This window comes from Sitodiplosis mosellana, unplaced genomic scaffold (genome assembly GCF_009176505.1).
Source record: "Sitodiplosis mosellana isolate CC-2019 unplaced genomic scaffold, AAFC_SMos_1.0 Smas_scaffold_2, whole genome shotgun sequence".
NCBI lineage: Eukaryota > Metazoa > Arthropoda > Insecta > Diptera > Cecidomyiidae > Sitodiplosis > Sitodiplosis mosellana.
This window is the reverse complement of record NW_022595245.1, coordinates 851555-866206: the sequence shown is the minus strand read 5'-3', so window position 1 is coordinate 866206 and position 14652 is coordinate 851555. Positions and strand designations below refer to the sequence as shown.

The following is a 14652-nucleotide window of genomic DNA, read 5'->3' as shown; positions in this document are numbered from 1 at the left end:
TTGAGGAAGTTAGTGGAAAACTACATTTTTTTATTTATCCGAAAACAACGAAAACCAATCAGACATAAAATTTACACTATTATAAGGTGGGGGCAGTGCCAAAAAACCCTTGTAGAAAACAAATGTGTGGAAGAGGGACTTGCGTTGAAAGAGAATATCACAAAAGTATTTAATTTTCATTTTATTTTATTCTATCCTGAGTGCATGGTGTAAAAAACACTTCATTATCCTTTTCACAAGCCTAAGCTTTTTTGGACTGCATACGTGAATACACATCAATTTGTAAATGGTCTAAAAGTATCGGAGTTCCCCAATTTTTATTTGGAATAGGGATGAAATTTAAAATGTTTGCATCGAAATGTTTTCGAATAGCTATGTATTTTGCAAATCTGTGTACATCTCCATTAGAATGTACCTTTAAAAAAAGGTGTTCTTACTCAAAAGAATTTAAACACAATACAAATGGAAATGAAATTTCGAATGAATCATTTCCCGAAGGTGTAAATTCACTCAATTCGATAACTTGATTAGAATATGAAATCCGTATCCACCTGACGAAAAGAGACATTCAGATATACCTGAATTCGATTTACAGAAAGATATTCTTTTGAACGGATCTAATTGTCTATTCCAAATCTAATATTCCAACAACTCTAACGAATAAAGGTATACTGCAGCAAACTATCGTGAATAAAGTTGAATTGAATTGCTGAGAAAAGTTGTAAACTTAAATAAACACATTTACCAAAGAGAGAAAGAAATCATATTGTATAAGTGTGTGATGTAACACCTTAAGTTTCAATAGAAATGAATCTTTTTCTAAACATTTAAGTGCTACCCGTGTGGAAAATGTTTGACTGACTAAAAGTGATTGTCTCGAACAAAATAAGCAACTGCAGTTAACTTCACAATCACTCTTAGTCAAAATGTCCCAAATTAGTCGACTGACTGAAAGAATAAGTAAACGTGATTGTCTCCATACAAAACGCATGATTTCAATCAACTTAGCCAGTTTTAGTTGTGTATCACTACATACAGTTACATACAATTGAGTGACTGTTAGTCATTTTATTCACACACGGGATAAGCACAAAATAGAGTTCAATCAAATTTTTAAAATGAATTTCAATTTTATCATTTGCTTCGATATTTAAAAGTCTTTGCGTGATATTGTTAGTAGAAAATTGATTATGCTAGCATAATTAATTATGAACCAGGTGGTTCTAATTGCATGTAATCGTAATCAGTATGACTCGATTATTCTTTCTGATTTCGTGCAATAAATTGTAATGGAGTTGTTCAAAACATTCATGATTTTTCGTATTATGTGTTGAGCAGTTAGCATTCAAGCGTTGAATTCTTATGTGTAAACTTGTTTGATGACAAGTATAAATGAGAAAATGGCTTTAATCACCTGAAAACAAAATTGATATGGATTCAAATCCGGATTTTTCTAGCTTCGACGTAAAATTGTGCAAATACCGAAGCAAAAGTAGCAGAACCGCACTCAAATTTGCCATAGCCGGTCAAAATTCGTTGCTTCTGTGCCAATGGCATCATCATTGGCAAATACTTTTGTAAATCCAACGGCATTTTTTCCTATTCCATAAAGTATAATTCATTCGATAACGCATATATCTAAATGATTGAAGCGATAGAATTTAATGGAAAATTTCAAACGCCCACATCAATGTGCGTGAGCTTACACGAAATGAAATCTCATTCCCAACACCAGCTGTAACAAATAGTTTTGTGAGAGCATTTAACATAATCGCTTTGAATTGAATGATTTCACTGCTGCCACCCAAAAGCTATGTAGAAGTGAATAATGGAAAAAATGATCCGAGCAGAAAATAGAGTGTGGTGAATTAAAAGAACCAATGTTTCGTACATTTCGAAGAAGCTGCATGAACGATTGATTGAATGCAATCAATTTTACAACTTAAATATTTTAGAAGTAAAAAAATAACTATTCGGAGACTCACTTCAGGATTTTCTAATAATGGAACGACATCACATATAGCATATGCTCCTTAACTCTCAATCTAAAGTCGCTGCTATGACGATATCTGAAATATTGTTTCGGACACTCGAATATTTGGAATTCCTGCGAAAATATTCAGATTGAAAAAGTGATAAAATCACCTATGAATGACCGGAACCGTTTCTTGAATTTCGTATTGCAAATCCTTTGCACAGGCGAAAATCGAAAATCCAGACCGAAGATACATTTCTTGGATGAAAACTTTTCCCAAACCAACCGAGTGTATGCTCAATGCGGACGCAATAACCAGTAACAAATATCTCCATGCGCTGTTTATCGGGAAAAAAGTCTGGATCTGTTTGGACAATATACCCAATTCATAGATCTTTTTTTGAAGAAGAAAAACACTTTGTTCTCACTCATAAAATGAAAGGGTTTAGTCCAATCTTCCTCCGCCATTTCTGCGGCTGTAAAATACTTTTTAAAAGTCATTATTGCCACGGGATAAACCAACGTCGAACCGGTCATAAAATCAAATATCAATTAAAACCAATTCATTGTTGAATAAATTCGATCAGCTTTCTGTTAAAATTTTCCAGCGACCGTATGCATTCCTGCAAAATTTGGTCTCAGCCATGATTTTCAAATGTTTTTTTTTTTTTTCAAATATTAATATACTACTTTTATCCAGTCTCATTTTTTATGAAGAAGAATTCATGTTTGTACATACTTACTTTCAGCCATATCATCTAACTGCCCATAGGGTTCGCGTAGAACGCGTGTTTTGTAAAGGCTCGCATAAACTTCGCTGAAAACGTACAATTGGATCGTCAGATAGTAGAATGCTTGCTAGGGTCGCTTCCATATTTCTCGCATTCGAATTCCCTTATAAACGGCCACGATCTTGAAAAAAAGCAGATCCAAAGTTGTTTTATTCTTTATTTTATTCGTTTTTTCGTCCTTTGGTAAAGAAATGTCTTTGTTCAAAATGATTTGTTATATTTACAAAACGACCCTCACTGACGGTATTAGCAGCATATCTAAAATGACATTGAAAGCAATGCGTGCACATTTCCGACTCCGATAAAGTTGATCAATTTTCGTTTGGAAAAAAACCGAAAAATGCAAGGATTCGCCTTGTTCGCATGTCTTTCAGCAATTTTCACACTTGTCACTAGCAAAACAATGGATATACAGTGAACTTGATTTCTGCCAAACTTTGATACTTGCTTCCAACACTTTGAGGCTACCGAAGAGTCATTCTCAATTTATCACGGTATTTATACCATTAAGGTGAACTTTGCTATTCGTGACAATCGAATGTAAACAATTAAATTAAAATCAATTAAACATCTGTCCCATAAATTAGTGTCTACAACTGTTTGCATTGAAGAGTGCTTGCAATAACAAACATTTATTATTTAAAAATTACAAGAGCATATTGCGTTTAAAATTCAACCAAAAAACACGAAAAGGGTGTCTTCTTCATTGTGATATTTTGTTCTGGTAGGAATATCATTGCGAAATGGTAAACTTTAATCAATTATCAAAGCAGTGAAATGTCTGTCCCCACCAGTCCCCACGTCTGTAACAGCACGCGAATTCAACGCTAAAGAGGTGTCTAGTCTAAATGGAAAATTCCTCCAATGGGTGAAAATGGTGTCAACAAACTTAAATGGTGCAACTATAATTGCGTTTCTAAATGAAATATTTTACTCGTATAAAACATAGACTCATGTGTTGGTTTGCTTAACAATTACAGAGATTTACACAAACTGTCTGAGTAAAAGGATGAATGACACAATCGCTTTGACCACCTGACATGCGAAATATATAAAAAGTAGAAGTTTATGGAAATTTTAAAAATCAGTGTTTTTTTTTCTGTTGAAATACCGAGGAAAAAGTCAACCAATCGCATTTCAATATTCCGTATCCAGTGAGATAAAGAGGCTTCTGTAGCAATGGCAACATAATCACGAGATATTTTCTGAATTTCAATGGCAGCTTCTCCCATTCAACCGAATACATATCGTTTGACATTTGGAATATCTAAATTTTATTTTGAACATTGGAGAAATTTTTCACTCAAAACCATGAAGATTTTGTAGAAATGAACCAATTTTTCGGAAAATGAAAATCATTAATAATTCCAGTCACTCACATAAAGGGAAATCTCCGTTCCCAACTTTGACGTCATAAGCAACGATATGAATGCGGCCAATAAAACGGTTTTGAATTGAATGATATCACTACTACCACCAAGGAGCTATTGAAAAAAGTTAAGAATTAAACCGTCCCCAATGGTTAGGTAGCGAAGAAACCCATAATTTCTTAAAATAAATGAGGAACATACATTTTGGGCAACCAAAAATCCAGTTGAACCAAGCAGAAAATAAAGTGCTGCAAACTCGAAAAATACCACTCCAGTGACCATTGAAGCATACAAGTCGAAAAGGCTAAAAACAACGTTTTTTAAATAATTTGTCGCATTATTTTAAAACTTTTTTTTGTCTTACACAAAGATTTTTTGATGAAAGAATAGAATTTGCTTGAAATGCTCCGTTAGACGTAATTCAAAATTGTTGTCTTTTTGATACCTATGAACGAAATGAATTCAAAGCCATTGAAATTAAATTTTGTTTCGTTTTCGATTTTGAAATTTTTTGAATTTCCAACAAAATTCATTAGAAAATTCTCTATTTTTTCCACAAGAAATGAGACTTACTCATGAATGATCGCATTAATTTGCGCTATTTCTTGGCCCATATCCATTGTGCATGCAATTATTTGGAATCCTCCACGATAATACAGTTCGTGAATGATAATTTTTCCCAATGCCACACCGTAAATACTCAGTGCAGACAGAGTGATAACCAGTGAATATTTCCACAAATTGTCCAATTCGAAAGGTATACTAATCGAAAAAATATGAACGAATCAATTTCTTGATTGAAATTGACTAAAATCGTTTGTTTTCCGATTCAGAAAGTATCGACTCACGCAAAATAAAATGGAATTATCCATTGCTCTGGCGTCATTCCATCGGATGTGAAATAATTTTGAAGTGTAGATATAACTGATGGGATGACCATTGTGGCCAGTGTCATGATGCTCAATACCAAATAAGCCCAGTAGAGAATTGAATACAACCGATCAGCTTTGGTATAATATTTACCAGACGCAGTACCAAGGCCTGTATTGAATTATGAATTGAAAATTTAAAATCAAATTATACAATTCATATTCACTTACGTTCGACCATATTTTCCTCAAGCATTCCAAATAGCCTACGAAGTCCATCGGTATCATTCATGCTTGAGTAAAAAGCGGTGGTTATATAGAACTGGATGGCCAAGTAATAGAATGCCCGAAGAGTAAGATCCATGTTCTTCTCGTTTAAGCTTCGGAAAACAGCTATAATCTAAAGGCAATATTGAAAGAAAATACAGTAAAACCTGTCAATAACGGAACCTGGAAATAGCGGAATTCTTGTCAATAGCGGAAAATAAATTTGGCCATTGAGCTCTCCTATGCAAATCGACCTGTTAATAGCGGAAAAAGCAAACTCTGAATAACGGAAAAAAGTTTTGTGGCTAAGTTTTTGTTCTATCTAAAACTAATTTTCTCGTCTATTACACAACAAATATTCAGGAGAAAATGACTTCAAAACATAAAATTCTGTTATATTACGTACATTCTAGCATCAGTTTTTACTTTTTGGTTGACTCAAACCAAACACTTTCATTCTTGACCTACATTACGAATGCATGTTGCCATTCGATAAGAACATGCATAGACAGGGTATTTTTCGTTACAGTTGCTCCATGTACAATTTGATTCGAATCATCGAACAGCGCAATTAATCTCTTTCGATAATATGAGCCGTTTATTTTCTTATTTCAAATCATCGTTTAGACTGTCGACAACGCAACAGCAATCAAACATACGATGGCATTAGACATGCTGAAAGAACTCAGACTTTTTGCTTGCGCTAAAGGAAATACATGTTTACTTGATAAAGTCGAAGATTGCATAAACATTGTGCAGGATGATAAACCAACAAAGAAAAACCAAACAAGCTACACTTAACTGATTACTTTTCGAAAAATAAAGATTAATATTTTGGCGTTTTAAATTCATACAACTTGCTCTCAACATACTTATATGTTTGTTACATTAAATATACATTAAAACATATGAAATTGGCGTTTTTTCTTCAATTTTACTCTCAATAGCGGAAAATCATGTTTGTATCGAATCAAATACCTGTCAATAACGGAACCCGTGGGGAAAATTTATTTTCCGCTATTGGCAAGAATTCCGCTATTTCCAGGTTCCGTTATTCACAGGTTTTACTCTATGTCCATCTGCCAAAATTGTTTTTCAAAGGAAAAAAAAATAATGAAATTGAAGAATACCTACCGATGGAAAGATTAACATCACCAAGAAAACTTGCTGCGAAATTCGCCCAATTGACCGATACAAACCATGTTGATCATTTGAAATTGGTAAAAAACCGAACACTTTTAAAATTTTCATCTTTTCACTTTCACTGATTTTCACGATTTGTCGAAATGGACGAGAAGCGATTCAATTTATAGGGAAATGAGGTGATGACTTTCAGACTAAAATAATTAAAAGGTTTTCATACCTCGGTGTTTTTAATCACATAATTATACGTGTCATAATTGCTAGTCATCATTGATGAATTTTGAAACACCGACCGTTTTCATGAATTTGACTTTTTTTCGCGTTAATTTTGAGATAAAGGATTAACTCGCAAAGGAATGAATGTGCGATTGACCAGCTGCGTTCTTTATTCTCTATTATTCTTCAGTTTAATAATGAAAAAAAAAATAAAGTTAAATAGCTATTTTATATTATGAATAAGCTGAGATGAGACGTCACTGATCCATTCGCAACCAAATCAATAAGTTCCATCAGACTTCAAATGTTCGTTTTTAATCCGAATGAATGAAAAGTAGCTACTTAATTCAAGATAATAACTACCAACATCTGTAATTATGAATTAATTATTCTCTGTCTACGCACATGATGTGTGGCACATCGGATTTTCGGCATAAAATTTCAAATGCAATCGGATATGTGGTCATTTTATCAATTTAATATTACGATAGAAGAGAAGACCCATCCATTTTGCTAAGTTCATAATCTTTATAGTCTGCGGACTTTTCAATTGTTTTTACAGTGTCTGGGTTATTGACCAGGAACATATACGTGATTAGATCTCCCATTCCCATTCCTACACATGATTCTTAAATAGGTGTAATCTGAACTTTCAGCCATAATTGTTTCATTGTGGGCAATTCAATAAAATTATTATATCTACTGGATGATGATCAATATGTCAGATTCAAAGATGTATTTCGTTTGTATTCCTAATAGATAAGTATAGTGGTCAAAATCTGCTACATTTCTCATGATATGATAATTTTTTTTTCAACTAGATAATCCCAACAGTGATTCAGAATCGATGATACTTACAATTTTCTTCATTTATTTTAAATTCAAAATCTTTTTCAAAGATCGAATCTCACCTTTAAAGAGTCACAATGTTGTAAGAGTCCTTTATGAAATGCTGTTGAATGGATTAATGTTCGATAATATCAACAACAACATTTTCGTCTCGTTCACTTTCCGATTTGAGCTTAATACATAAGCTTTCATTCATTGCTCGGACTTTGAAAGGTTTACTTACCGTCACAGCAATAACCTGTTACCAGCGAGTGCTTAAGCATTTAAAAGGTTTCTTTTTTTTTTGAAATGTAAAACCAATTGATTTTCAAACACACAGTTTATTACAACGATATTGAGAATTTTAACAAAAAAAAGTGGTTCAATGGATCTAAATGTAATTTGTTCGTTTGTTTTTTTTCGGTCGGCTCTTTCGAATCGGATGAATCCATTGGTTTGGTATTTTGTTGGAAGAATGAACAAATCATTGCATTTTACAACTAATTGAAATTGACAACGGGAAATTATATATACGTAAACAGGACTAGAACATAAAGTACATGTGTGTGATAGGTTGACAGTTCGCGACACGTGCAATGTTAGCTTCATTCCGATTAAACACGATTATATTCATAAAATAGATTCCCATGGAACGTAAGTAGTATAGACGACGAAAAAGTAACAGTGAACTAGATAAATAATTCAAATGAATGTGCAAATTAATAGATAGACCTTGGGAGTTTATATACCATCTGAAGAAAGTAAGTAGAAATTGGACGGTTAGTCAATGTCGTCAAATGGAATTGAATATGTGTGTGTTCTATATAACGGAAGAAAATACCGTCCGATACGTTCTTTTTTTTGGTTTGTTTGTTTGATGTCGTGTGAATAATGAGCAGGGAAGAAGGTAGACAAGTTAAAGCCTTGTGTATGTGCGCATCTCTTCAATAAAGTCGAAAGGGTCGCGGATGAAATGCGCGAATGATGCCTGGTGGAGGTGCGTTCTCATTGCTGTTCCGACGAGATCGTAAATTGGTCGTTGATCTCGATGTGACGGACAACACCAAGCATTCGGCTGGCAATGACATTGACGCCGACAATGACGGCCGCACATCATAATCCCAATCCGACTAAAAACGTTCAAGAGCAATTCAGAAATATGGTCCATGTTATTAATTCAGTTTGATTTGGACAACTCCAATTAATGGATGAAAAAAAAACGAAACAAATCTTCGAACTGAAAAAAATAAAGAAAATCTGGAAAAAAAATCTTTAAAGCGCTATTTGTTTAGAAAAATTAAGACAATTTCAAAAAAATTCATATAGATTCATACTTGATCAAAAAATATTTCAAAATCAAAAATATTTTCGTCCAAAAAAATATTTGCAAAAAATTATTGTGTCAAAAATGTTTTTTTCTTCTTTTTTTTTCAAAAATAAAATCATTTTTGAGTGTTTTTTTTATGTTGGTGTGAAACGAAAGCGAATTTAAAGACAATTTTCTTACTTACCAAGAAGTTTTTGTTTATAGAAAATTGATAAATAATTGAGAATATTCAAGTGCGCAAATCAAAAGAAAACATTGTGTTTGTCGAATCAAATTGATTTACCGATTACAATTGTTTGTTTGCGCTTACAGAATTTGGTAATAGTTGGTGTTGGGTGGTATCGATCAAATTTCGATGGTGTCATGACTAATTAAGCGATTTGAATAAGTAATTTTGAGATATTTTGTACACACTGATCCGATTCGAAAGAAAAAGCTCACGAATAACAAACAGAAGAGCCAAGAGCAAGTGTGCTTGTTCTTGGCAATCAAATGCTAGAAAATACCAAAAGCGTAATTGACTCTTAAATAATGTAATATGGGGTGCGTGGTGAACGTTATCGTTTCACTAGTTGCTGCGCTATAGATAAACATTGAAATACGATACGACAAAAAAAAATACAAATTAAAAATGCAATTGAGATTATTTTGTTATCTGCATTTTCATTTATAATGAAATAGAAACTGGCTAGAACAATGACTTGAAAAAGTGCATGAATTGTTGTTGTTTTTATTGACATCAGTTTTTATTAAATATTCATTTGATTGGATGTTTTTTGTTTGTAGTTGTTGATTTTTCTTCATAATAAAATTAGTACACAATTAATACGGTTGCCATTTACGATTTGTTTTACTTGATTTCAATAATATTAGAATATTATCATTACTTGGATTGGATATTATATATCATTCCATGAAATGCGTAATAATGAGACGCAATATATGTGTAAAAAGAGCAAATATGCCATTACATAGCAAAAAAAAAGAGAATAAAGATATAATAATAATATAACTCAAAGTAAAAACGATCATATCTCAAAAATTAAAACTCAAAAAAAAAATTATGGTTGAGTGCATAGAAAATCTACGCGCGCACTATATTTACTACCTTATCTAATAATCAAGTATGTACGTGAAGGTTTTTTAAGTTAATTTTTTTTGTAGGTTTTGTTTGTTGTTTTGTTTCATTTTCAATAATGATTTTTTTTTTCTAAATCTTTTGTCTTTTTTTTTTGTTTGTTTGTTGTTGTTGCTGTTCTTGTTTTTTTTTGTTCAAAAATCAATTTTTACGTAAAAAAAAGAAAGAATAAAACGTTCCGTTTCCAAACGCAATTACAACAGTGCTGTTAAACACACTCTACTCATTTGCGCTTGCTTCGGATGATTGCTTTTCAGCATTAATATCGCTTTCTTTAGAACCAACCTTTGGCTTTGCATTTCCATAGTCGGTCTTAAAGTTCATTATCTTTTTGTCACCACCGCCCGGTTTGTGATCTTTATTTTCAAGAGAACCAATTTTAGATTTAGCGTTCCATTGCAATTTAGTACTTATAATCTGGTAATGGAGAATAGAAATAAACGGCAAAGTTAGTTGATTTGTTGATTGATTCGAATTATGGCTATAGATAAGAGGTAATTGTGTCAATAAACTTTATCGTTTACCTTTTTATCACCTCCTTTCGGTGCATAAGCATCATTCTTAGCTGCAATGCGAGATTGAACATTGAATTCTAATTTTTTCGATTCTATTTTTACGTTACCGCCTCCTGGTTTATGTGTTGTATTTTGAAGAGATCCAATCTTCGATTTTACTTCCCGTAATTTCGGTGGTGGTGCGTTGCCAACTCTGATCTTATTCATCGGTACTGTTGCATAGAATCGATTTGTTCAGGAAGACAAAGAAAACAAAAACTCAAAGAATGGCACTGACATGTATAACGGACTCGTTCGTACTAATGACATCTAAAAAAGAGCCGTCAGTGCGAACGAGGCGAAGACTCACAGTTCCACATTTGAGTCCAAATCCGAGATTCTCAACCGTACTTAACAACAAATCCAAATTACCTTTCTTCGGTGGTTCAGCAGGTTTCTCCAGTAACTTCATTCGGGATCGTGATGAGCTTCGGGTGATGTCCTCCTGGCTTTTATGCGAAGATGCTCGACTAGCTGCTCGAACACTTGATTCATCCTGCAATTTGGAATAATGACAATTAATTGACTCTAAATACTTTGCACTTGACCTTTCTCTCTCTCTCTCTCTCTTTCTCTCTTTTTTAATTTTTCTTCCTATCTCTCTATTCGTCTATTTTTTTTCTCTACTCGTCTCTTCTGAGGTTAATCAATTTGACTCATAGTTTATCACGTACCGCTTTGCCGTTGGTTCCGTTTTGCTTTTGATCTTCGGTCGGCGATCTCTTGGCGACAGCCGGTTTAGTTGGTTGTGGCAAACCTGTTGCTCTTGGTGCATTTGACTCAGTATGCGAATTCTGTAAGACACTTGATGCATTTCGTGGATTTTGCGTATCCGGAATTGATCTCACCAATGGCTGATTTTGTTTGAGATCATAATCGGGTTTGCCGCCTTGTTGATCGATTTTCATCTGAATAAAAGTAAAATATTTCAAATATTAAATATTATATTTGAGTATTGAATGAAATTTCACTTTCATATATCGATCACATCAAATATTAGCAAGTTTTGCATCTAAATCATCATCATCTAAACACTAATCCAGTAGATGAAATACTTACGTTGCCAATAGGCCGAACGATGACATCATCAACGTCATCGGAATTGGAAATTAAGTAGCTCGGTTGGCTTGGATTAGCCGTTTCCGTAGCCATTTTGGTGCGTTCCTCCAAATGAGTCGGTAGCTTTTGTAAATTTAGATTGTAAGCTGGATTGATGGGTCTTGGTTGCGTTTGGATCTGTGGTCGATATTGCTGATTCGGTTGGTTCAAACGAACTGGACCGTCAGACGATAGATTTTGCGAGTATTGCTGCTGTGGTGCCGGTTGCGTTGGTCGATTTTGCACAGGCTGATAGCTACCTAGATTCACCGGTTGGTTCGAACTTAGGTTTTGCACTTGAGCTGGAATTTGCGCCCGAATCAATTGCGGTGGGCGCTGTTGTGGTATTTGTGCTTGTTGTGGCACCGGAGCCCTGTTAATTGGTTGATATTGTTGTTGCCCAGTTGGAGCTTGTTGCTGTTGCACCGGAGGTGGACCACGGTTTATCAATGGCCGATGAGCTTGAAATTGCTGCTGTTGCTGTTGCTGCTGCTGTTGTTGTTGTTGCGGTGGTGGCTGAAAATGGAATTTCTTGAATTAGTCTCCATTGTTTGTAGACTTTTTTCGTATTTATGAACAACAAACTAAATTTTCAATGTTATTTTCCAACAAATTTAATTTTCATCCATGAGGCACTGAACTTAAAAGTTCTCAATTCTGGATTCAAATGTATTTTAAATATATTCGATTAAGAGATAATACCTGTTGCAAAATTTGCCTTGGTTGAAATTGAGGTTGAGCGCTCGGCTGCTGCTGCTGCTGTTGCTGCTGAATGGGTCTCTGAATCGGAATCTGCTGTTGACTCGATTGTAAAGGAGCTTGTGGAGCGATACCGATTCGACTGTCTGTGCGCTGAATAGACTGATGGCCGATTGGCAACTCTGTTAAAACAACCGAAGGTCGTCTTGTGATTTGATTGATCGGTGCGACTTGATCTCGATTCGCTTGATTTAATCCGGCTACCGACGAATATTGTTGCGGCAATTGAGGCTTCACCGATTCCTGTATCACACACACATAAATGACAACAAGATGTTAACTATCACCACGAAAACCACAAAATTATGAATTATTGAATTGAAAATCATTTAAAATGTTCGTTCCGAGATTGGATCATGATTCAAGGCGATCACAATCTCTGGATATACGCATAATTTAATTTACCGCATCATTGCCCTTTATTTCGAAAAAAAGAACAAGAGTAAAATGAAATATTGGTTAATAAAAAATTGGTCGATTGAAACGAATCTTCAAACAACTAAACGATTAAGATGACTGAATCCAACAATTACGGATGATGATTCAACTAGTGTACGAAAATGTAATCAAACGAACAGAAAGAAGAAAAAAAACAGTGAGAGAGAGAGGAGAATGTTGCTGAAACTGCAATCGATTTGTTCACTTTTTTGTGTTGTTGTTGGATGTATATTGTGACCAATTTTAGCGATGAACAAATGGCATTTTAGGCCTTCCCCAACCTCAATTTCAATGCTCATGCCTCAAACTCACTTACACATCGTATATATTTAACGAATGGAAGCACAAGAGCCATTAAGTGAACTAAAATAAAATGAAAATAAAAATGACATAATTCTCGACGGTGCCATATGCATAATAGATGATGTGCTGTGTGAGGGCATACCGAGCCGATATCAATCTTCCTGCTTTTCCAACAGAAAAACCGTGTGGCGTTTTCGTTTTTTTTGCAAAGCAAGAGTTTCACACAATAAAGTACACGGTGCGCGCACTAGATGCAATGAACGCATGTATTCGTCGGTGTGTGTTTGTGTGTGCATTCTATATGGTCGCAGCGAATGAAATGTCATTAGCTAACTACAAATATAGAATGTTGTATTGCACACTGGTTGGACGAGACCTATCGATTTCTGGAAAATCCACCACTTTGTCGCTTTTGGTCGCTTCGGTTTTTCGTCTTTGTTTCACTTTCTTTTCTATTTTTATGCTACGTTTGAACATCGATCGATCCAATTGTGTACAAGTGTGTGGCATTTGTGAAATGTGAAAATGGATGGTAACAACTACGAGTGTTCGAGACACTTCTCTTGACTCGCGTTGCAAATCACATGAAAAATGTATAGATCTCACTCGAATCCATTGTTGTCGCTCAAACTTGAATAAACCGAAATGAAACAACGGAAAAAAATATGAACGTGCATTTTGAATGATACAATTGCAAATGTACAAATTATGTTTCGCCCTTTTTCCGTGCTCAAAATGCGTTGAATGAAGTAACAAAACAAAAAACGATGGGAAAAAGGATTTGCTTTTTTTTGCTTATAATTTGAATTCCAAAAATACCTCGTTGCTTCGCATTTGCATTGGATCCATTTTTTGAACTTTGTTTGCACTTCAAAACCAAAATCTGTTCAATCACACTGTGCTATCGCTTTGCAAATCTGTAATCGATCTTACAAATGTCGAGATCGTAACGTGTTTTTTTTCGTCTTGGGTTCTTTGGTTTTCCAAAGTCCGTCGTGTATGTGTGTGTGTGTTAGTCTATATTTCAGAAATGCTATTTGACTAAGTTTTTTTTTGTGGGCTTTAATTAGCTTTCACCTAAATCGTAAAAAGAAATTTTGATGAAAAAAACAGGTAATCCAACAAAATGAGCCAAAGAAAATTCTAACGACAGCATTTGTCGATTGCAAAAAATCTTATTATCGTGTGTTCATTATACTGAGCGTGTGATTTGCATTTTGACTAAAAAAAATTAGTGGCAGCGGCGGCGCCAACGATTTTCACAGTGTATCTCAAAATCTACAGCAGCAGAAATTCTACAAGAACAACATTTCCTACTGCTATTTCCAATGCAGAACATTCCATTTTTGTTCCTTTTTTGCAGGTAATATTTTGTCGCTCAGATTATGGTTGTCATCAGTTTCATAATAGAAGCGAAAAACAAAGATTTAAATACAAATTTAAGCAGTCACGCATATTTAAGTACATTTACAACAAACAGCAACGAATCCAATTCAACTGAACGACTTACTACTGAGTGAAATTGCCGAAAAATAAATATGACGAAAAACAAAAGAACCAAATCAAAATTGGAATC

At 34.2% G+C, this 14652-nt stretch overlaps 1 protein-coding gene across 2 annotated transcripts; it reads right to left on the bottom strand.

The window, feature by feature from the left end:
• Positions 1–9432: 9432 nt before the first annotated feature.
• Positions 9433–14289, bottom strand: LOC129565358 (alpha-protein kinase 1). Of its 2 annotated transcripts, XM_055440163.1 has the most exons (8): positions 13896–14289; positions 12279–12578; positions 11538–12092; positions 11153–11386; positions 10851–10974; positions 10547–10651; positions 10449–10489; positions 9433–10341 (listed from the first exon to the last, which is right to left on the bottom strand). In XM_055440163.1, exons 1-8 carry the CDS (start codon positions 13923–13925, stop codon positions 10144–10146), a joined length of 1587 nt encoding a protein of 528 aa, XP_055296138.1. In that variant the 5' UTR covers positions 13926–14289; the 3' UTR covers positions 9433–10143. The 2 variants fall into 2 exon arrangements, with proteins under 2 accessions (XP_055296138.1, XP_055296137.1); XM_055440162.1 differs by having other exon boundaries at positions 10449–10651; positions 13896–14283.
• Between the last annotated feature and the right edge of the window lie 363 nt (positions 14290–14652).